The 22,048-nt window shown below is 46.9% G+C and overlaps 1 protein-coding gene across 2 annotated transcripts in view; it reads left to right on the top strand.

The window, feature by feature from the left end:
- The first annotated feature begins 1,690 nt into the window (after positions 1–1,690).
- The window catches only part of PIAS4 (protein inhibitor of activated STAT 4), a 53,585-nt gene continuing 33,227 nt past the window's right edge, over positions 1,691–22,048 (top strand). Inside the window, exons 1-2 of one of the 2 annotated variants that reach the window (XM_039337193.1) lie at positions 1,691–1,797; positions 18,819–19,284. In XM_039337193.1, the coding sequence (XP_039193127.1) occupies positions 1,771–1,797; positions 18,819–19,284 (493 nt within the window). In that variant the 5' untranslated portion in view covers positions 1,691–1,770. Of the gene's footprint in view, positions 1,802–18,818; positions 19,285–22,048 lie in introns of both variants that reach the window. The other variant, XM_039337194.1, reaches the window with a different exon arrangement.

Raw genomic sequence — 22,048 nt, 5'->3', positions numbered from 1 at the left:
AATTTCTATCCTACCCTACCCTATCCTATCCTGTTCTGTAATTCTATTCTATTCTATTTTATTCTGTAATTCTATTCTATTTTATTCTGTAATTCTATTCTATTCTTTAATTCTGTTCTATTCTATTCTATTCTATTCTCCAATATCTATCCTATCCTATCCTATTCTATGTTCCAATTTCTATTCTATATTCCCATTTCTATTCTAACCTAACCTATCCTATTGTATTCTGTTCTGTAATTCTGTTCTATTTTATTCCGTAATTCTATTCTATTCTGGCTGACTGTGCGATGATCCATAATAATAATAATAATAATAATAAAGTTGGAAGGGACCTTGGAGATCATCTAGTCCAACCCCCTGCTCAGGCAGGAAACCCTATACCATTTCAGACAGATGGCTGTCCAGTCTCTTCTTAAAAACTTCCAGTGTTGGAGCATTGACAGCTTCTGGAGGCAGGTTGTTCCACTGGTTAATTGTTCTCACTCTCAGAAAGTTTCTCCTTAGTTCTAGGTTGTTTCTCTCCTTGATTAGTTTCCATCCATTGCTTCTTGTCCTATCTTCAGGCGCTTTGGAGAATAGCTTGACTCCCTCTTCTTTGTGGCAACCCCTGAGATATTGGAAGACTGCTATCATGTCCCCCCTCGTCCTTCTCTTCATTAAACTAGACATACCTAATTCCAGCAACCGTTCCTCATGTGTTTTAGCCTCCAGTCCCCTAATCATCTCTGCTGCTCTTTAATGAAGAATATTTAAACAGAAGCAATGGGTTAAAACAGGTGTCTCCCAACTTGGCAACTTTAAGACTTGCGGACTTCAACTCCCAGAATTCCCCAGCCAGGATTCCCTTTAGGTCTCCAAATAAGAGGTGGCTGGATGCTTTCCAGGTCTTGCCCTGTGCAGAGAGCTTGACTAGATGACCTCAGAGACCACCTTCCAACTTTATGGCTCTAGCAGAGGCTGGAAAGCTGTTAGCTGTGGCTGTCAGTGCTAGGCTGCAAACCCCAGAATTGCCGCTAGATGGCAGCAGAGTTCTTTTTCCTATGTCTATCTTTTGTCGACCCCTATTGATCCTCCATAGTTTTGCACCCAAGCTGGGTAGGTCTGCTGCACCAAGGAATGGGGGGGGGTGTTTCCCTGCATCGAGGTCTTTCCATAGTTCCCTGCCAAGCTGAAGCAAACGCAGATGATATAAAAGCGTTATATAAATAAACTCCCACTCCTCCTATTCCCCTTTTCCAGATTAAGGATGCATGGCCCTTTAAGAGCTCAAAGGGAGGGGCGTGGCCACGGGATCCAACGAATCCGTAGAGGGGCAAAGAGCTGGACCCTGGTGGGTTAATGACAGCCTCTCCGCGCATGCGCCGCGTTTCCTGCTCAACGTTTCCTTGCACATGCGTTTTTTTTTCCCCGGAAGCGGCCAGCTGGGACTGCCCCCCCCCGCCCGCTTTCTATAGGCGCATGCGCATTTTTCCCCAGCTCGGGCGAGGGAGGGAAGCGGGCAAAGTCCGGACGGGTAAAAGCGCCGCGGCGGCCATGCGCATGCGCCTCCGAGCGTTTGCGAGCGGTGCTAAGCGCCGGCCGCGCCGCCTTCGCTTTGCGCCGGCGCCGAGGGCCGGCGCTCGCCGGGATTGGCTGGCGGCCGGGGCCGGCTGCGCCCTCCTCCTCCCCCTCCTCCTCCCCCGTTGTCACGTGACCGCGGCGGCTCTTCTCTTTCCTTTGCCCCCCTCCCTCCACCTGTCCCCGGCGCGTTGGACGCTGGAAGCCAAGATGGCGGCGGAGCTGGTGGAGGCGAAAGTGAGTGAGTGAAAAGAGACGGAAGGGACCGGGAAGGAGGCGGGGAGCGGGCCGAAAAAGGGCGCCCTTCCTTCGACCCCCCCGGCGACGGGAGTTGGGGGAGCCGCGCTGCGTTTTTCTGTCAGAGCCCCCCCCCTCAGGGGAGGGGAGGGGGCGGGGCCAAAGGGGAGGGCCTTCCTCCCGGGCGCGGGAGGCCCCGCCCCCTGACCCCGAGGGAGGTCAGCCCCCCCCCGGAGCAGCCGGACCCTCCCTTTCCTCAGACTCCCCCTCCTTCCCGGGCACGGACCCTTCCCACTTTTCGGGGGGGGGAGCTTGGGCCAACGCCGCCCCCTCGCCTCCCCTCCCCTCCGAGGGCGTCCAGGGCTCCCAGGAAACTTGAGAGTCCGGTGGGGAGGGGTCCCTTTGGGCCCCCCGAGGGCAGGCAGGGCCAGAGTGGGGGGTCCTGGCCCCTCGTGGGGCACAGGCTGAGATGCCAGCCTGGGAGGGAGAGGGATGCCCGGCCCTCTAAAGGAAGAAGCAGGGGTCCCAGCCTGGAGGTGACAGTGTCAAGGGCCTCCAATAGGTATCTGTGTGTGTGTGTGTGTGTGTGTGTGTGTGTGTTTGCATGTATACATATATGTGTGTGTGTATGTATGTATAGATATTGATATATACACACACATATACATACCAGTACATATATACACTTACAAATTCATATATATATATATATGCACATATAGGTACACACGTATGCATATGGACAGTATGTATATGTATGTCTGTGTACATGTCTCTGTGTACATATATAGACAGCAATATTTGTATTTATATGTAAGGGTGTAGGTATATAGATATGTATTTGTTTTCTGAGGTTTTCGCGGGTGTTTGTATGTAGGTCTTTGGTTATTCGGGTTTTCTCCCGCGTAAAATTGGAAGTGTCTTGGCAACGTTTCGACAAAGTCCCATTCGTCATCTTCAGGCTGGTGTTTTCAGCTTCGTTCTTCGAGGAAGCACGAAGCTGAAAACAGCAGCCTGAAGATGACGAATGGGACTTTGTCGAAACGTTGCCAAGACACTTCCAATTTTACGCGGGAGAAAACCCGAATAACCAAAGACCTACATAGATATGTATGTAGATAGCAGGTCTATTATGTGTGTTATGTATGTGTACACTTTTGAGAGCAGGCAACAGAATTTCATTTTTAATGTGTGCCACTGTGCCCACAGTAAGAAAATGACAAAGATTATCTTATATACATACGTGCATATACATACATATACATAGATATATATACATACATAGGCTATATGAGCTGCCTTCCCAATCTCCTGCTATTCTAACTCTGATGACGCCGGCAGTTTTTTGACCGGACGAAAGCTTAGTGACTCTTCTTAACCACAGGCTTGTTTATATTAAACAGGCTGGTTTATTATATCCTGGTGTTCATTTTTTCTTTTATTTGTTAACATACATACATATACATACATATATATATATATATACATATACAGAGAGAGAGAGAGAGAGACACTCCTCGACTTACAACTAGTGACTGTTCAAAGTCACAATAGCACCGAGCAAAGTGACTTAGGACTGTTTTTCGCCCTTACAACTGTTGCAGCATCCCCATGTGGGCATGTGACCAAATTTCCCCATCCGGCTTGTGGGAGGTCAGTTGGAAATTAGAAATGAAATGTAAATACAGGCAGACCTCGACTTACAACCATTTGCTTAGTGACCATTTGAAGTTACAATGGCTCTGAACAAAGTGACTTAGGACCGTTTTTCACACTTGCAACCGTGGCAGCATCCCCATGTTACGTGATCAAAATTCAGACGCTTGGCAATTGACTGGTGTATATCACGGTTGCAATGTCCCGGGGGAATCATGGGGTCATTTTTTGTGAGCTTCTCATCAGCAAAGTCAGTGGGGAAAACCGATTCACTTAACACCCATGTTACTAACTTAATAGCTGCAGTGATTCCCTTAACAACTGTGGCAAGAAAGGTTTTGAAATGGGGCAAAACTCACAGATGTCTCACTTAGCAGCAGCAGCAATTTTGGGCTCGATTGTCGTAAGTTGAGGACTACCTGTGTACATGTATATGTGTGTGTGTGTGTGTGCTTACATGCTCCTGTGGCATCCCATCTGTGTTCCTCGTGAAGGCAGAAGAAACTAATTTACCCATATGTTTGAGAGGAGGATGACAAATGGACAGCTTTAATATCAAAAAAAGTAAATTATCTGGAGCTGAAAGCACCTGCCAAGTTCAGTCCCTTGTTTTTCTAATGCAGCCCTGACAGCCCTGCAGCTCCAGCCGTCTCTCGCTCAGGCTTGTGCGGTGCTGCCACCGGTTCAGCTCATTCCCCTCCCCTACTACCACTTTTCTAGGATGGTCGCGTACCACCTGCCAGGTGCCAGTGGACCACAGGTGGTACCTGTACCACTGGTTGAAAAGGCCTGTTCTAGTTCAACCCCCTGCTCAAGCTTTTGGGATGAGAAGCAAAATGTTTCCAAAGTGGGGGGGGGGACCAAAAAGTCCAGTTGCCATTTTGGGAAAAAAAATGCATCTTTGGGACCTTATATTTATAGGCCGCTTTTTGATTGCTGCTTTACCCATAATTTAACAGTGACAAAAGCTACTGGAATGGCTTTGTGGTGTCTCCTGAAAGCAAATGTTGTGCACTGTTTTTTCCTAGGTGTGCCCCAAGGCAAATATTAAACCAGTGGTTCTCAACCTGTGGGTCGGGACCCCATTTGGGGTCGAACGACCATTTCACGGGGGTCACCAAACAACGCAGTCCGCCATTTTTCCCCCCCTTTTCCTTAGCTGTGCTACTCCCTTTCATTCTATTGGCTTTTGAAAGCCAATAGAATAGACTCTCTTGAATAGAGTCTAATTCTATTGGCTTTCAAAGCCAATAGGAATTGTCCAGGCTGTCTCTGCCCTGCTGAGCCCGCCAAAAGTCCCATTCTGCAAACGGTGCTGCACCAGTTGAGTAGTCCTCGACTTACGACCGGTTGAGTAGTCCTCGACTTAACAACCGGTTGGGGGCCGCGGCATTAAAAAGGTTGAGAACTACTGTATTAAATGTTTCGAGGGAGTCCCTATGAAAAGTGAGTGGTAAAGATACCTTTGCCCTCACAGCTAGTCCTCATGAGCACAACTCTGCCCAAAATTTCCATTGCTAAGCAAGACAGTTGTTAATTGTCCTATTTTACGACCTTTCTTGCGACAGTCGATTGACAGTCGTTAAGGCAATCGCTGCAGTTGCTCAGTTAACAAACACGCTTGTTTAAGTGAATCTACTTCCTCCATTGACTTTGCTTGCCGGAAGATTGCAAAAGGGGATCACGTGATCGTGGGACACTGCAACCGTCAAAAATACATGCCAGTTGCCAGCTGTCCAAATTTTGATCACATGACCACAGGGATGCGGGAACAAAGTCACTTTTTTCCAGTGCCGTTGTAACTTTGAACCGTCTCTAAATGAACAGTTGTTGAGAATTACCTATATTAACCGAAAAACTTTAGCGTCCGTCTTCTTTAGCTCGTTGCCAATATCAAATTTATTCTGTCATCAAACTATATCTGGTTAGAATAATTTGTGTGTCTGTAATGCATAAAGTAAAATATAGAGGCTCCCCTGCCTATCCATATGAGTTAGGACTAAATCTGCTCAGGAGGACTGGAGGTGAGAACAAATGCTTCATTATTCACACTGCTTCAGAGCGGGGTTGATTTTTTTTTTTAAATGCCTATTTTGATTAATCGGCTTTATTTCTTCTGTTTGGTATTTATTTCCGTGCAATTGGTTGCTCCTAATTGAGGCAGACTTAAGTTATAATAAAATATACGAGTGATCTCAAGACTTTACAGTGTGTTCCTGGTCTTCTGGAGCTGACTCGAAAAGGAAAAGCTACTCAAAGCGGCTCAGAGTGAAAAAGTGTTATCAGTCACACACTAGTTTGGGTTGTGGGTGTGTGTGCCTGTGTGTCTTCTCCCCCTTCCCATCTAGATGGAGGCTTAACTGGATCTAGAGCAGTGGTTCTCAACCTGTGGGTTGGGACCCCATTTGGGGTCGAACGACCATTTCACGGGGGTCGCCAAACAACGCAGTCTGCCATTTTTTTCCCCTTTTCCTTAGCTGTGCAACTCCCTTTTATTCTATTGGCTTTTGAAAGCCAATAGAATAGACTCTCTTGAATAAAGTCTCATTCTATTGGCTTTCAAAAGCCAATAGGAATTGTCCAGGCTGTCTCTGCCCTGCTGAGCCCGCCAAAAGTCCCATTCTGCAAACGGTACTGCACCAGTTGAGTAGTCCTCGACTTACGACCGGTTGAGAGTCGCGGCATTAAAAAGGTTGAGAACCACTGATCTAGAGTAAAGTGAGAATCTCCAGGCATCGTCGTTGCTACTATAAGTCATAAAGAAGGTTTTAAAAATAGGAAAGATATTGCGGGAAAAGCAACGTTTCAAAGTTAGTTAAAAGGGGTTTGAAATTATTGGGATTGGAACTTGAATCGGTTCGGAAAGAGGCTAAAAAACACAGCCTGCAGGGGTACTTTTGTGAAACCTTGGAAGTTGTGGGTGACACGTTTGTTTAAGCAGACGTGTTTCATACAAGTAGTCCTTTACTTAGGCCAGTGATGGCGAACCTTTTAGAGACCGAGTGCCCAAACTGCAACCCAAAACCCACTTATGCATCATCGAGTGCCGGGTGGGTGTGGCCCATTGGGTGGGCGTGGCTGCGGTGGTAACGGGAGACTGGGTGGGACTAAAAAGTTCAATCCATCAATTCCAACTTTGCAAGATCCTTTTTTCCCCCCGCGAGAAGTTGAAATTGACTGAATGATTGATCCTTTTTTCTTTTTTTTTTTTTTTTTGCACACGGTGGCGGAGGCCTAAAGCGAAAAGGTTTTATAAAACCCAGCTGAAGGCCTAGGACTGGGGCGACGGCCCGCGTGCCCACTGAGAGGGCTCCGAGTGCCGCCTCTGGCACCCGTGCCATGGGTTCGCCACCACTGACTTAGGACGTTTGGTTTAGTTACGACAGCAATGTAAAAAACTGATTTTTTTTCACACGACTGTTGCAGCATCCTGCACGGTCCCGTGATCCAAATTCAAACGCTTGGCACCTGGCTTGTATTGATGACGGTCTCCGCGTCCCCAGGGGGTCACGTGATCCCCTTTCGTGATCTCCTGACAAGCAAAGTCAATGGGAGGAAGCCAGACCCGCTTAACAGCCGTGTTATTAACAACTGCAATGATTCATTTAACAACCGTGACAAGAAAAGTCACGAGGAACCCAGATTGTTGGGTGGGAGGGGGGCAATATGCTGACTCTGTAAGCTGCTTAGAGAGGCCTATAAAGGCGCCGCGAAGCGGTATATAAATCTGTGCTCTTGCTGTTAACAACTGTTTTGCTTAGCAGTGGAAAGTTTGCACTCCGTTGTGGGTCGCAAGGCGAGGATTACCTGTTCTTCCGTGGAAATATCCACAGGCGTTTGAGACTGTCAGTATCGTTAGTTATAATTCTTTCCAAAGGGGGGGGGGGAAATCCAGCAGAATTCCTTTAACCTCGGTCAGGTTTCTTCTGTCTATTTCTGCGTAAAGTCTTCGTCCTTTCCCCCCCCCCCCTTTTTTTTTTCTTTTTTGTATTTGGTGCTCTTTGCGTTTGACAACATTTCTGTGTTCTGTGACTCTCTCATCCAGAACGAGGTTTTTTTCAGGCAAGCTTATACTCGATCTCTGGGTTTGTTTTGTTTTTTTTAAAAAAAACATCCTTTCATATCCATGTCTGCCCTTTCCCTCTTTATCTTCAGGAGATAAAACGCTTCACATCCCACAGCAGCTAGTCTTTTTTCTCCCTTTCGTCAATGGAGCCACTGTTTTGATTGTCCAGGTGAAGGAACCAAGCTGCTTTCTGGGGCTTTTTTTTGTGTGTGTGTGTGGTTTTGTTTTTGTGATTTCAAAGAAAATATGGGAATGCGTAAAGTCAGAGCCCCGATAGAAGGCCTTCTAGGTCAGTAAGGTAATCTTTGACTTAACAGCCATTCATTTAGTGACCGTTTGAAGTTACAACGGCACCGAAAAAAAGTGACATTTTCCACCCAATCATTGCAGCCTCCCCACAATCACGGGATCAAAATTCCACGCTTGCCAATTGACTCACATTTATCACGGTTACGGATCCCCGGGGGGGGGGGGGCATTGGTCACGTGATCCCCTTTTTCGACCTTTCTGACTGGCAAAGTCCAAGGGGAAGACGCACTCACTTAACAGCTGTGTTACTACTTGCTGAACAATTACAGTGATTGGCTTATCCCCTGCCACACGAACGGTCGTAAAATGGGACAAAACTCCCTAAACCAGTGGTTCTCAACCTGTGGGTCGGGACCCCATTTGGGGTCGAACGACCATTTCACGGGGGTCGCCAAACAACGCAGTCCGCCATTTTTTCCCCCCTTTTCCTTAGCTGTGCTTCTCCCTTTTATTCTATTGGCTTTGGAAAGCCCACAGAATAGACTCTCTGGAATAGAGTCTAATTCTATTGGCTTTCCAAAGCCAATAGGAATGGTCCAGCCTGTCTCTGCCCTGCTGAGCCCACCAAAAGTCCCATTCTGCAAACGGTGCTGTACCTGTTGAGTAGTCCTCGACTTACGACCGGTTGAGTACTCCTCGACTTACGACCGGTTGGGGGTCACGGCATTAAAAAGGTTGAGAACCACTGCCCTAAACAACATCTCAATTAGCGACGGAAATCGGGGGCTCCATCGTGGGCCGAGGACTACCCGTGATCTCGTGAAGTTTAAAAAGCAAAATAGAAGGTTATTCCCAAACCGCTTCCTTCCTGGGAGAATAGAAGTTTTCCATCCCATTTAACGGAAGAAAGACGAGCTAAGCAAAAACTAGGAAACAGCTCTTTATTCCCAGCAATCATTTTGTGTTTGTTTTGCTTGCGGTTAAATTCTGTACGGACTTAACAGCAGTTCATTTAGCGACTATTCAAAGTCACAATGGGGCTGGAAAAAAAAGTGACCTGGGACCGTTTTTCAAAGGTATGGCCGTTGCAGCGTCCCCGCGGTCACGTGATCAGAATTCCGAGGCTGCGCAACTGACTCATATTTATGATGGTCGCAGTGTCCCTGGGAGGGGGGGCGTCACATCGTGATCTGACGAGCAAAGTCATTGGGGGAAGCCAGATTCACTGAACGACTGCGTGACTCACTTAAGGACTGCCATGATTGACGTAACAACTACGGCAAGAAAAGTTGTAAAATGGGGCAGAACTCACTCACAAATGTCTCACTTAGCAACGGGAAATTTTGGGCTCAGTTCTGACGGTGAGTCGAGGACTGCCTGTATTGTACGCTGGCTGGTTATTTTGTTCTTTTCCTTGACAAATTTTGCTCTCGGTCTAGTCATGCGGACATTTGTCTGTCTGTCTATCATCTATCTTTATCAATCAATCTATTTATATCTCTATCTCTATCTAGCTATCATCTATATCAATCTATATCTGTCTCTATCATCTATCTTTATCGATCAATCTATATCTCTATCGCTATCTCATCTATATCAATCTATAGCTGTATCGATCAATCTATATATCTCTATGTAGCTATCTATATTGATCTATGTATATTGATCTCTATCCATCATTTATCTTTATCAATCAATTTATATCTCTAGCTATCTATATCGATCTATATCTCTAGCTATCTGGCATCTATATCTATCTATTGATCTACCTATATCTATCTATCTTTATGTCTGTCTGTCTGTCTGTCTATCTACCTACCTACCTACATACATATATCTATCAATCTATCTCTCTATGTATCCATCCATCCATCCATTCATCCATCCATCCATCCATCTATCCATGTATCCATCCATCTATCATCTATATCGATCTATCTATATCAGTGATGGCGAACCTTTTAGAGACCGAGTGCCCAAACTGCAACCCAAAACCACTTACGCATCGTCAAGTGCCGGGTGGGTGTGGCCCATTGGGTAGGTGTGGCCCATTGGGTGGGCGTGGCTGCGGTGGTAATGGCAGACTGGGTGGGACTAAAAAGTTCAATCAATCAATTCCAACTTTGCAAGATTTTTTTTTCCTGCAAGAAGTTGAAATTGACTGATTGATTGGACCTTTTTTTTTTTTTTTTTTTTTTTGCACAGGGCGGTGTCTAGGTTTTATAAAACCCAGCTGAAGGCCTAGGACTGGGGCAACGGCATGCGTGCCCACAGAGAGGGCTCTGAGTGCCGCCTCTGGCACCTGTGCCATAGGTTTGCCACCCTGATCTATATCTATTGATCTATCTATCCACCCCTCTGTAGTTCTTAAGGTCTGGCAGGAGCGTTGTTTTCGTGGTTCTTGCCTGAGGACCTAGTAGTTAGTAGCAAAGATTTGAAGAGATTTGTAAAAGAAAAGCAGGCTGACTTCACTTAACAACCTCTCATTTTATCAGGGAAGTTACAGAGTCACCGGAACACCTTCACGGCCCATCAAGCACTCCCAGACACCATAAACCCTCACGCTGCTCACCCAGCAGTCATGCCACGACTGCATATTCGGGCAGGTCAGCTTTACAACCCGCCACGCATTCTGCAGTCAGGCGCGACTGCGATTTGCAAGTGTGTGGGGTTCCCCCCCCCTTTCCTGGCTTTCCACAAAAAATGCCCATTCAAATGAATGGATTCACATAGAGACGGCTGCGTTGGCTTAACGATCGCTGGGCTTGCTTAACCATTACTGCAAAAAAAAAAAAAAAAAAAAAAAACCCAAAAGGCCAGAATTTTAGTTCTAGTAATGTGGGTGCTTCGATTTTACCCATTGTCGTGATTTACGGCTGTGATTCCTGGATTAATTATGGTCTTAAATCGAGGACTGGCTGTATACAAGTCGTCCTCAGCTTATGACCACAATGGAGCCCCAAATTTATGTGCCTAAGCGAAGCATTTGTTAAGTGAATTTTGACTCATTTTACGACCTTTCTTGCCACCGCCGTTAAGTGAATCGCTGCAGTTAAGTTAATGATACCAGTTGTTAAGTGAATCTGGCTTCCCCCCCATTGACTCTGCTTGTCAGATGATCATAAAAGGGGATCACATGATCCCCCGGGGGCACAGCGACCGTCATAAATACGAACGAGGTGCCAGGCGTCTGAATTTTGTGGGGACGCTGCAACAATTATACATCTGAAAAACTCATTTTCCCAACTCATTTTTTTTCAATGCCATTGTAACTTTGAACGGTCACTAAATGAACTGTTGTATTTTGAGGACTACCTGTAGTTTTAGTTTTGTATAGAAGGGTTGATCACCACCTTTCCTTATTCACGTTTAGAGAGCACAGTGGTTTGCCAGACAGTTTGGTGACAAAGTTGAAGTCTGAATTGGAAATTTAGCTGTCGTACTGTCCCAAGCCTGCTTTTCTTTCTTTCTTTCTTTCTTTCTTTCTTTCTTTCTTTCTTTCTTTCTTTCTTTCTTTCTTTCTTTCTTTCTTTCTTTCTTTCTTTCCTTCCTTCCTTCCTTCCTTCCTTCCTTCCTTCTCTCTCTCTTTCTTTCTCTCTCTCTCTCTTTCTTTCTTTCTCACTTTTTCTCACTTTCTTTTCCCTTCCTTTCTTTCCCTTCCTTCCTTTCTTTTTTTCCTTCCTTCCTTCCTTTTTTTCCTTCCTTCCTTTTTTCCTTCCTTCCTTTCTTTCTTTTCTTTCCTTCCTTCCTTCCTTTTCCTTTCTTTCTTTCTTTCTTTCTCTCTCTCTCTTTCTCTCTCTCTTTCTTTCTGTCTTTCTTTCTCACTTTCTTTTCACTTCCTTTCTTTTCCTTCCTTCCTTTTTTCCTTCTTTTTTTCCTTCCTTTTTTCCTTCCTTTCTTTTCCTTCCTTCCTTCCTTCCTTTCTTTCTTTCTTTCTTTCTTTCTTTCTCGTTCTTTCTATCCTTCCTCCTCTTCCTATTCATCTTCTTCTCCTTCCTCCTCATCCTCGTTGTTGTTATTATTATTATTATTTTCTTATTCTGGATGAAAGTTTAGTTACGGCTTCCCAGATTATGCTGTCTGCCTGAATATTCTCTGCCAACACGGTTGATTTCTCTCCCTTGTCTGCAGTGTGCTTTGGGCTTCAAGTGAGCAACACCACGTTTTAGAAGCTGGCGCCGGCTGTTTAAGACCTTGTACCTTGCACTGAAAAGGTTTGACAAGGTTTCTCAGCCTCTGTTTAAGGGAGTGCGGGTGTTGATGCTGGATTGTTTTGTTCCCGGGCAATCGCGGTTTCTGGGCTGTCTCCAGTTCCGCCACTGGGTTTATGGCAAGCCCATCCGGATTGTGACTCAGCACGTCAAACCCTGCTCACCAACCGTGGCTGGCCGATTTGGGGGGAGCTCTGCCAGATCCAGACCGCAAAACGAGGGGGCTGCTTGTTGGGCACCTTGTGGGTCTGAATCAGATTTACCGAGACACAAACCATGTTAGAGATAAGGGAGGTCTGGGATGGCGGGCTAGGTGGTGATTTCAGATTTTGCTTTCGCAGTTATTCCTCGATTTAGGACTATAATTTATATGTTACTTATATGTAAGGGTGTAGGTCTATACCAGTGTTTCCCAAACTTGACAATTTTAAGGCATGTGGACTTCAACTCCCAGAATTCCACAGCCAGCAACGCTGGCTGTGGAATTCTGGGAGTTGAAGTCCTCATGCCTTAAAATTGTAAAGTTTGGGAAACACTGGTCTATACAGATGTGGTGTATAGTATGTTTAAATGTGTGTTATGCAGGTATGCACTTTGAGAGCAGGCAACTAAATTTCATTTTTAATCTGTGCCAGTGTGCCCACAGTAAAAAATGACAATAAAGGTTATCTATCTATCTACTACTTACCTACCTATCTCTATTATCTACCTCTATCTATCTATCTATCTATCTATCTATCTATCTATCTATCTATCTATCTATCTATCTATCTATCACATCTCGTCTGTCTGTCTGTCTTATATCTACCTCTATTGTATCTATTTATCTATCTACCTATCTATCTCTGTTATCTACATCTATCTATCTATCTATCTATCTATCTATCTATCTATCTATCTATCTATCTATCTATCATATCTATGTCTGTCTGTCTGTCTTATATCTATCTCTGTTGTATCTATTTACCTACCTACCTACCTATCTATCTCTATTATGTACCTCTATCGCAGTGGTTCTCAACCTGTGGGTCGGGACCCCATTTGGGGTTGAATGACCATTTCACGGAGGTCGCCAAGCACGCTGTCTGCCATCTTTTTCCCTTTTCCCTAGCTGTCCTACTCCCTCTTATTGGTGGCCACACCCATTTGGGGGTCACCACAACATGGGGAACTGTATTATGGGGTCACGGCATTAGAAAGGTTGAGAACCACTGCTCTATCGTGTCTGTCTGTCTATCTATCTATCTATCTATCTATCTATCTATCTATCTATCTATCTATCTATCATCTATCTATCTATCTATCTATCTATCTATCTATCTATCTATCACATCTCTGTCTGTCTGTCTGTCTTATATCTACCTCTATTGTATCTATTTACCTACCTACCTATCTATCTCTATTATGTACCTCTATCGTGTCTGTCTGTCTGTCTATCTATCTATCTATCCATCATATCTCTGTCTGTCTGTCTGTCTTATATCTATCTCTGTTGTATCTATTTACCTACCTATCTCTATTATGTACCTCTATCGTGTCTGTCTGTCTGTCTGTCTGTCTGTCTGTCTGTCTGTCTATCTATCTATCTATCTATCTATCACATCTCTGTCTGTCTGTCTTATATCTACCTCTATTGTATCTATTTATCTACCTACCTACCTATCTATCTCTATTATGTACCTCTATCGTGTCTGTCTGTCTGTCTGTCTGTCTATCTATCTATCCATCATATCTCTGTCTGTCTGTCTGTCTTATATCTATCTCTGCTGTATCTATTTACCTACCTATCTCTATTATGTACCTCTATCGTGTCTGTCTGTCTATCTATCTATCTATCTATCTATCTATCTATCTATCTATCTATCTATGTATCTATCTATCATCTATCTATCTATCTATCTATCTATCTATCTATCTATCTATCTATCTATCTATCTATCATATCTCTAACTGTCTGTCTATATCTACCTCTATTGCAGTGGTTCTCAACCTTTCTAATGCCACGACCCCATAATACAGTTCCCCATGTTGTGGTGACCCCCAGCCACTTATACATCACCAGGTGCCAGAGGTGTGGCCAAAGAAAAGGGGAAAAAAATGGCAGACAGCCTTGTTGGGCGCCCCCCGTGAAATGGTCGTTCGACCCCAAATGGGGTCCCGACCCACAGGTTGAGAACCACTGCTCTATTGTATGTATGTATGTATGTATGTATGTATGTATGTATGTATCTATCTATCTATCTATCTATCTATCTATCTATCTATCTATCTATCTATCTATCTATCTCTATCGCCAATTTTCCATTGCTAAGCAAGGCAGCTAATGAGCCACACCTGATTTTACAACCATTTCCCCCCCCAATAATTAAGTGAACCACTGCCATGGTTGTTAAGTGAATCATGGGGTCATTAAGTGAGTCCAGCTTCCTCTGCTGACTTGGAGGAAGTTGCTCACGAAGGGGGGGGGTCACATGACCCCGGGGTGTTGCAACCGTCGTAAATGCGTGCCAGTTTCTAAATGGCCAAATTCTGACCATGCGTCCCTGGGGACGATGTTCCCGCAACGGTTGAAAGTGTGCGGACTGTTCGCAAGTTCCTTTTTTCCACTGCTACTGTGACTGCCGTTGTTAAATCAGTGATTGTAAGTCGAGGATTACCTATACTTGTCGTCCCCTACTTCTGAAGCACGGCTACAGACGATCATTTGACAGGGATGAGGAAAGAAATCCCTTTGACTGTGGCTCGAGAAAGTCCACAACAACCACAAATCTGAACTGCAGCTAGTCCTTCACTTACGACCCACAACTGAGCCCAAAACTTTTTGTGGCTGAGTGAAACCTTTTTTAAAGTGAGTTTTGCCCCGTTTTACGACTTTTCTGGCCACCATTGTTAAGTGAATCACCCCAGCTGTTCATTAGTAACGCCGTCGTTAAACAAACCTGGCCCTCCCATTGACGGGGCTTGTCAGAAGGCCACAAAAGGGGGTCACGTGACCCCCCCGGGGGATGTCGCCGCCGTCGTAAAATGTGAGTCGGTTGCCAAGCGTCTGAATTTCGGGGTTATACCGCAACGGTCGTAAGTGTGAAGAACGGTCCTAAGTCGCTTTTTTTTCCCCCCAGCGCCGTCGTAACTTTGAACGGTGACTAAACGAACGGTTGTAAGTCGAGGATCACCCGCGGTGGTCACACAAACACATCCGTGCTTTTCGTTGCCTGTTGAATCTCTCACATTTCATCCCTGGCCTAACGCAGTGTTTCCCAAACTTGACAATTTTAAGGCATGTGGACTTCAACTCCCAGAATTCCACAGCCAGCAACGAATTCTGGGAGTTGAAGTCCTCATGCCTTAAAATTGTCAAGTTTGGGAAACACTGACCTAAAGAACCAGCTGCAGAGTTGCGACAAGTCCTAACCTGGATGGTGGAGCTATTTATAGGTTGACTCGACTCCTAGCACAAGGCAGCTTTGTGCGTTCCTGGTTGTTTGTATTGTTTTTAGCCGCAACCGGGCTTCAGCTGAACCAGTAAGGGCGACCCTTTTAGAGACCACAACCCCAAACGCGCTTATTTATCGCAAAGTGCCAGGGCCGCATTAGCATTGTGGTGCCCTCGGGGGGGGGGGCATGGGGGCGTGGCCCACTGGTTGGGCGGGGCCCACTGGGTGGGCATGGCTGCGGGTGTCACGGCAGACTGGGTGGGCGTGGCTGGGGTGGGCACGGCCACCTTAATGTTCATGGAGGGGGGAAGCCTGTGGGAGCCGGGCAGGGTTGGGGGAGATCCAGGGGGTCTCTGGCGGGTGGGGCGGTGGGCAGGAGGCCCAGCATAGATGGAGGGGGGAGGCACGCAGTCCTAGCTGGGACTGGGGGGCCATGGCGCCGATGGGGATCCGGCTTTCCCTGCTCGGGGTGGCCTTTGGGTTGCTGGGTGTGGGCGTGCTCTACCACCTCTAGTCGAGCGTGCTAGCTGGCCGCTTCGCCTCCCTTGTGCTTGGTGGCGCTACCACTCTGGGTGGTGGCGCTGGCGTAATGGACCTGCGCAAGGTGCTGGCAGCGGCGGCATGCATGCCCACCGAGAGGGCTCTGAGTGCCACCCCTGGCACGCATGCCATAGGTTTGCCACCACGGGTATAGGATCTCCTGCTTGAGCAAGGGGCTGGACTAGAAGACCTCCAAGGTCCCTTCCAGCTTCCTATTCTATTCTATTCTATTCTATTCTATTCTATTCTATTCTATTCTATTCTATTCTATTCCATTCCACTCCACTCCACTCCACTCCACTCCACTCCATATATTCTATTCTATTCCATTCCATCTATTCTATTCTATTCTATTCTATTCTATTCTATTCTATTCTATTCTATTCTATTCTATTCTATTCTATTCTATTCTATTCCATTCCACTCCACTCCACTCCACTCCACTCCACTCCACTCCATATATTCTATTCTATTCTATTCCATTCCATATATTCTATTCTATTCTATTCTATTCTATTCTATTCTATTCTATTCTATTCTATTCTATTCTATTCTATTCTATTCCATTCCATTCCATTCCATTCCATTCCATTCCATTCCATTCCATTTATTCTATTCTATTCCATTCCATATATTCTATTCCAGTGGGTCTCCACCTGTGGGTCGGGACCCCATTTGGGGTCGAATGACCATTTCATGGGGGTCGCCAAACAATGCAGTCCGCCATTTTTTCCCCCTTTTCCTCAGCTGTGCTACTCCCTTTTATTCTATTGGCTTTTGAAAGCCAATAGAATAGACTCTCTTGAATAGAGTCTAATTCTATTGGCTTTCAAAAGCCAATAGGAATCATCCAGGCTGTCTCTGCCCTGCTGAGCCCGCCAAAAGTCCCATTCTGCAAACGGTGCTGCACCAGTTGAGTAGTCCTCGACTTACGACCGGTTGAGTAGTCCTCGACTTACAACCAGTTGGGGGTCGCGGCATTAAAAAGGTTGAGAACCACTGGTCTATTCTATTCTATATTTCTATTTCTATTCTGTTCTGCTAAATATTCTATTCTGGTTCTGTTCTGTTCTGTTCTGTTCTATATTCTGTTCCGTTCCATTCTACTCCATTCCATTTTTTTTTTTTTGTTCTATTCTGTCCTGTCCTGTCCCATCCTGTCCTTTGTTGTGATCCAGAGATACCGTATTTATTTATTTAGGCATCAGCTGCCTTTGGAGATATTTTGAAAAACAAGACGGGAAATGAAGCAGAAGGATGTTGGCTTCCAGAGCTGTTTTTTGGTTTTTTGTTTTAAAGATAGAGTTGTCCAGGAAACTGATATAAGGGTAGAGCGAAGTGTTGACTTTGGCCAACCCTGTTTGAATAATAATAATAAAAAGCTTGATCAGTCCCGAATTCTGGGCTCCTCGGGCAGAGATGTCTTCTGGTGATAGGTAGGTGTGATACACAGAATAAACTTCAGAATGATTAAGAAGAAACCCTGAAGAGGCCGCCTATCATAGAACAGATAGTCCTCGGCTTACGACCACAATTCTACCCCCAAAGTTCTGTTGCTGAGCAAGACATTTGTTCAGTGAGTTTTGCCCCATTGTACAACCATAATCGTTAAGTGAATCACTGCAGTTATTAAGTTAGTAACACGGTTACTAAATAAATCTGGCTTTTCCGTTGACTTCGCTTGTCGGAAGGTAACAAAAGGCCATCGCAGGACCCCCCCCCCAGGACACTGCGAAGGTCGTAAATCTGAGTCAATTGTCAAGCGTCTCAGTTCACGATCACTGCAACCGTCGTAAGCGTGAAGAACGGCCCTAAGCCACTTCCTTCCGTGCCGTTGTTGCGACTTCAAAACGGTCCCTAAACGAACTGTCGCAAGTCGAGGACTACCTGGGTGGGTCTAAAATTTTGCAGCTGGGGGTGTGTGTGAGGAATGTGCTGAAGGTCGTCGAGACTTGGGCTAGACCAGGGATGGCGAACCTTTTAGAGACCGAGTGCCCCAAACTGCAACCCAAAACCCACTTATGCATCGTCGAGTGCTGGGTGGGTGTGGCCCATTGGGTGGGTGTGGCCCATTGGGTGGGCGTGGCCCATTGGGTGGGCGTGGCCCATTGGGTGGGCGTGGCCCATTGGGTGGGCGTGGCTGCGGTGGTAACGGCAGACTGGGTGGGACTAAAACAGTGGTTCTCAACCTTTTTAATGCTGCGATCCCCCAACCGGTTGTAAGTCGAGGACTACTCAGCCGGTCGTAAGTTGAGGACTACTCAACTGGTGCAGCACCGTTTGCAGAATGGGACTTTGGGCGGCTCAGCAGGGCAGAGACAGCCTGGACAATTCCTATTGGCTTTTGAAAGCCAATAGAATTAGACTCTATTCAAGAGAGTCTATTCTATTGGCTTTCAAAAGCCAACAGAATAAAAGGGAGGAGCACAGCTAAGGAAAAGGGGGGGGGGGGAAATGGCGGACTGCGTTGTTTGGCGACCTCCGTGAAATGGTCGTTCGACCCCAAATGGGGTCCCGACCCACAGGTTGAGAACCGCTGGACTAAAAAGTTCAATCCATCCATTCCAACTTTGCGAGATCTTTTTTTTCCCGCGAGAAGTTGAAATTGACTGATTGAACCTTTTTTCTTTTTTCTTTTTGCACACGACGGCGGAGGCCTAAAGCAAAAAAAGGTTTTATAAAACCCAGCTGAAGGCCTAGGACTGGGGCGACGGCCCGCGTGCCCACCGAGAGGGCTCCGAGTGCCGCCTCTGGCACCCGTGCCCTGGGTTCGCCCCCACTGGGCTAGTTCGATCCTCCGATTGCTTCTTGTGTGTTGACGCCAAGGCTTGTCTGTCTCTCTCTGTCCTCCCATCTCGTTCGCAGAACATGGTGATGAGCTTCCGGGTCTCCGACTTGCAGATGCTGCTGGGCTTTGTGGGTCGGAGCAAGAGCGGACTCAAACACGAACTGGTCACCCGGGCCTTGCAGCTGGTCCAGTTTGACTGTAGCCCGGAACTGTTCAAGAAGATCAAAGAGATTTACGAGACGCGGTACGCCAAGATCTCCGATCCGGGACAAACTCCCCAACAGCAGCAGCAGCAGCCGCTCCCGCCCGCCCCGCAGCACCGACCTCCTTCCGAAGCCCTTTCCATCCATCCTTCTTACGACCGCAACAGCACAGTAACCAGGACTGGTCTTTCCACCCCTAACATAGACTATCCTTCCCTCTACGGAAAGTATTTAAACGGACTCGGACGGTTGCCGGTCAAACCAGCGAAGCCTGAGGTCCGGTTGGTGAAGCTACCCTTCTACACTATGCTGGATGAACTGTTGAAGCCCACAGAACTTGGTGAGTCGGGCCCGGACGATCGCCGGTGGGCCCTGGAGGTCTGGCTTTCCAGGCCTCGCGGACAGAGGTGGGAACGGACACCCCCTTTCCCCCCCTCCCCGATGAGGCCTGGAGGAGAAATCCAGCTGCCAGGCCTCGGAGCGCTTTCCCCATCTCTTCTCTTCAAAGCTGTGGTTTGTCTCTGGTGGGATGGGCAGATGGGTGGCTGGCTGGATCCGAAGGTGGCTTGGAACAATTATCTGTGGAGATGCTCAGTCGCCCAGGTCAGGGTTACCCCAAAGGTGCTTTTTCAAGGAAGCAGCTGGACTTTCTGCTTTTCCTTGGAAGACGTTTCGCTTCTCCTCCAAGAACCTTCTTCAGTTCTGACTACAGGGTGGGGAAGGGAAGGATTTATACTCCTTGCAGACAGCGGGTCATTTGCATATAAGGAACTGGCTGCTGGAATTGGGGATGTCTAGTTTAACGAAGAGAAGGACGAGGGGGAACAGGATAGCAGCCTTCCAGTATCTCAGGGGCTGCCCCAAAGAAGAGGGAGTCAAGCTATTCTCCAAAGAGAAGGCAGGACAAGAAACAACGGGTGGAAACTAGTCAAGGAGAGAAGCAACCTAGAACTAAGGAGAAACTTCCTGACAACGAGAACAATTAACCAGTGGAACAGCCTGCCTCCAGAAGCGGTGAATGCGCCAACACTGGAAGTTTTTAAGGAGAGACTGGAAAGCCATTTGTCCGAAATGGTGTAGGGTTACCTGCCTGAGCAGGGGGTTGGACTAGATGACCTCCAAGGTCCCTTCCAACTTTATTATTATTATTATTATTATTATTATTATTATTATTATTATTATTATTATTATTATTCTCTTAGAGAGTCATTGGGGCCATTTGGAGGCTTACCTCTGTCCTCAGGGTCACCTGAGTAGTGCAAATGGGTGCAGGATGAGTCTGCTGAAGCACAAATGAGATTCGGACAACACAGACTCATCCCTAACAACCTGTGCCCATCTTCAACAGTGAAGGGACGTAGGGCAGAGAACATCCTGCAGCCAAAAAAGGTTCCACACACATTTACAAGACTCATGTAACCCTGAGGACCCAGGTAAACCTCCAAGTGGCCTCAATGACTCTCTACAACAGTGGTTCTCAACCTTTTTAATGCCGCGACCCCCAACCGGTCGTAAGTCGAGGACTACTCAACCGGTCGTAAGTTGAGGACTACTCAACTGGTGCAGCACCGTTTGCAGAATGGGACTTTTGGCGGGCTCAGCAGGGCAGAGACAGCCTGGACAATTCCTATTGGCTTTTGAAAGCCAATAGAATTAGACTCTATTCAAGAGCGTCTCTTCTATTGGCTTTCCAAAGCCAATAGCATAAAAGGGAGGAGCACAGCTAAGAAAAAGGGGGAAAAAAATGGCGGACTGCGTTGTTTGGCGACCCCCGTGAAATGGTCGTTCGACCCCAAATGGGGTCCCGACCCACAGGTTGAGAACCACTGCTCTACAAGAATGCAAATGACCAGCTGTCTGCAAGGAGTATAAATCCTTCCATTTCCCCACCGTCTAGTCAGAGCTGGAGGAGCTTCCTGGAGGAGAAGCGAAACGTCTTCAAAGGAAAAACAAGAAAGTCCAATTGCCTCCTGAAAAAGCATCCTTGGCTTTTTGTGGCCCAGAAAATAGAGTTATGGGCAGGGCGGACTCAAAGCTTTGGGTGCTGCTTAACGTTGGCTGGTTCTTTAGCACAGGGCTTTTCAAGCTTTTCACCCATTGTACCACTTTTAGGATACGGCAACATCCGAGTACCACCAGTAGCTTAGCAAGGTGTCAAAAACTTGATGACCCCCCCCCCCAAAAAGGAAAAAAGTGATAAAGTACAGGTAGTCCTCGACTTACAACAGTGACTATTCGAAGTTACAATGGCACTAAAAAAAGTGTCCCCCAAGCCACAGCCGAGCAAGACGCCTGCCTGCCTGCCCAGCGGCGCTCTTCCTCCTGTCTGAGGTTTTCATTGTTGTGAGTATTTCTATTGAGGATTAGCAGTGGGAACGGGGTGGGGGGGTGTTTGGTTTTTATTCCCCCCGTCTGCTGGGTGGTTGCAGCAGGTTTTGGTCTCTTCACATGACCCTGGGACACTGGGACCGTCATAAATATGAATCCGTTGCCAAGCATCTGAATGTAAATCACAAGACCCTGGAGAGGCTGCAACATTCCAGCTGATCGGCGCTTCTTCTGGGCTCAGCAGAAGCGTCAGGAGCCTGGCGCTGATCCTGGCGCTTCCGTAAGCCCTGACAGCCCTGAAAAAGCGCCGATCAGCTGGAAAGGGGCGCTGATCCTGGCGCTTCCGCTGAGCCCTCACAGCCCTGCAGCTCCAGCCATCACTCGCTCAAGCTTGTGCGATGCTGCCACCGGTTCAGCTCATTCCCCTCCACCGCTACCACTTTTCTAGCATGGTCGCGTACCACCTGCCAGGTGCCAATGTACCACAGGTGGTACCCGTACCACTGGTTGAAACGCCCTGCTTTAGCAGATACAGTCCATTTCTGGAGAGGTCAAAGAAAAGCGAACATTTTCTTGTTCCTAACTGGGGGTCCTGAGGGTCCTTGTAGCTCTGTATCTCGAGGACTGTGTATAAATGTGGAGGTCTTTGACAACTTGCCACAGCCAACTTGCCGCAAGACAAACTCGCCCTGGCCAATTACTGTGGGACAGCTCATCGCAGGACAAGAGTTATGCAAATTTGGAAGAAAGAGTCTAATAACGGGTGTCAAACTGCC

Source organism: Crotalus tigris, unplaced genomic scaffold, assembly GCF_016545835.1.
Source record: "Crotalus tigris isolate CLP2741 ecotype Arizona unplaced genomic scaffold, ASM1654583v1 scf7180000017668.6805642782:7212621, whole genome shotgun sequence".
In the NCBI taxonomy this organism is placed as follows: domain Eukaryota; kingdom Metazoa; phylum Chordata; class Lepidosauria; order Squamata; family Viperidae; genus Crotalus; species Crotalus tigris.
This window is presented reverse-complemented; position numbering and strand designations above follow the sequence as displayed.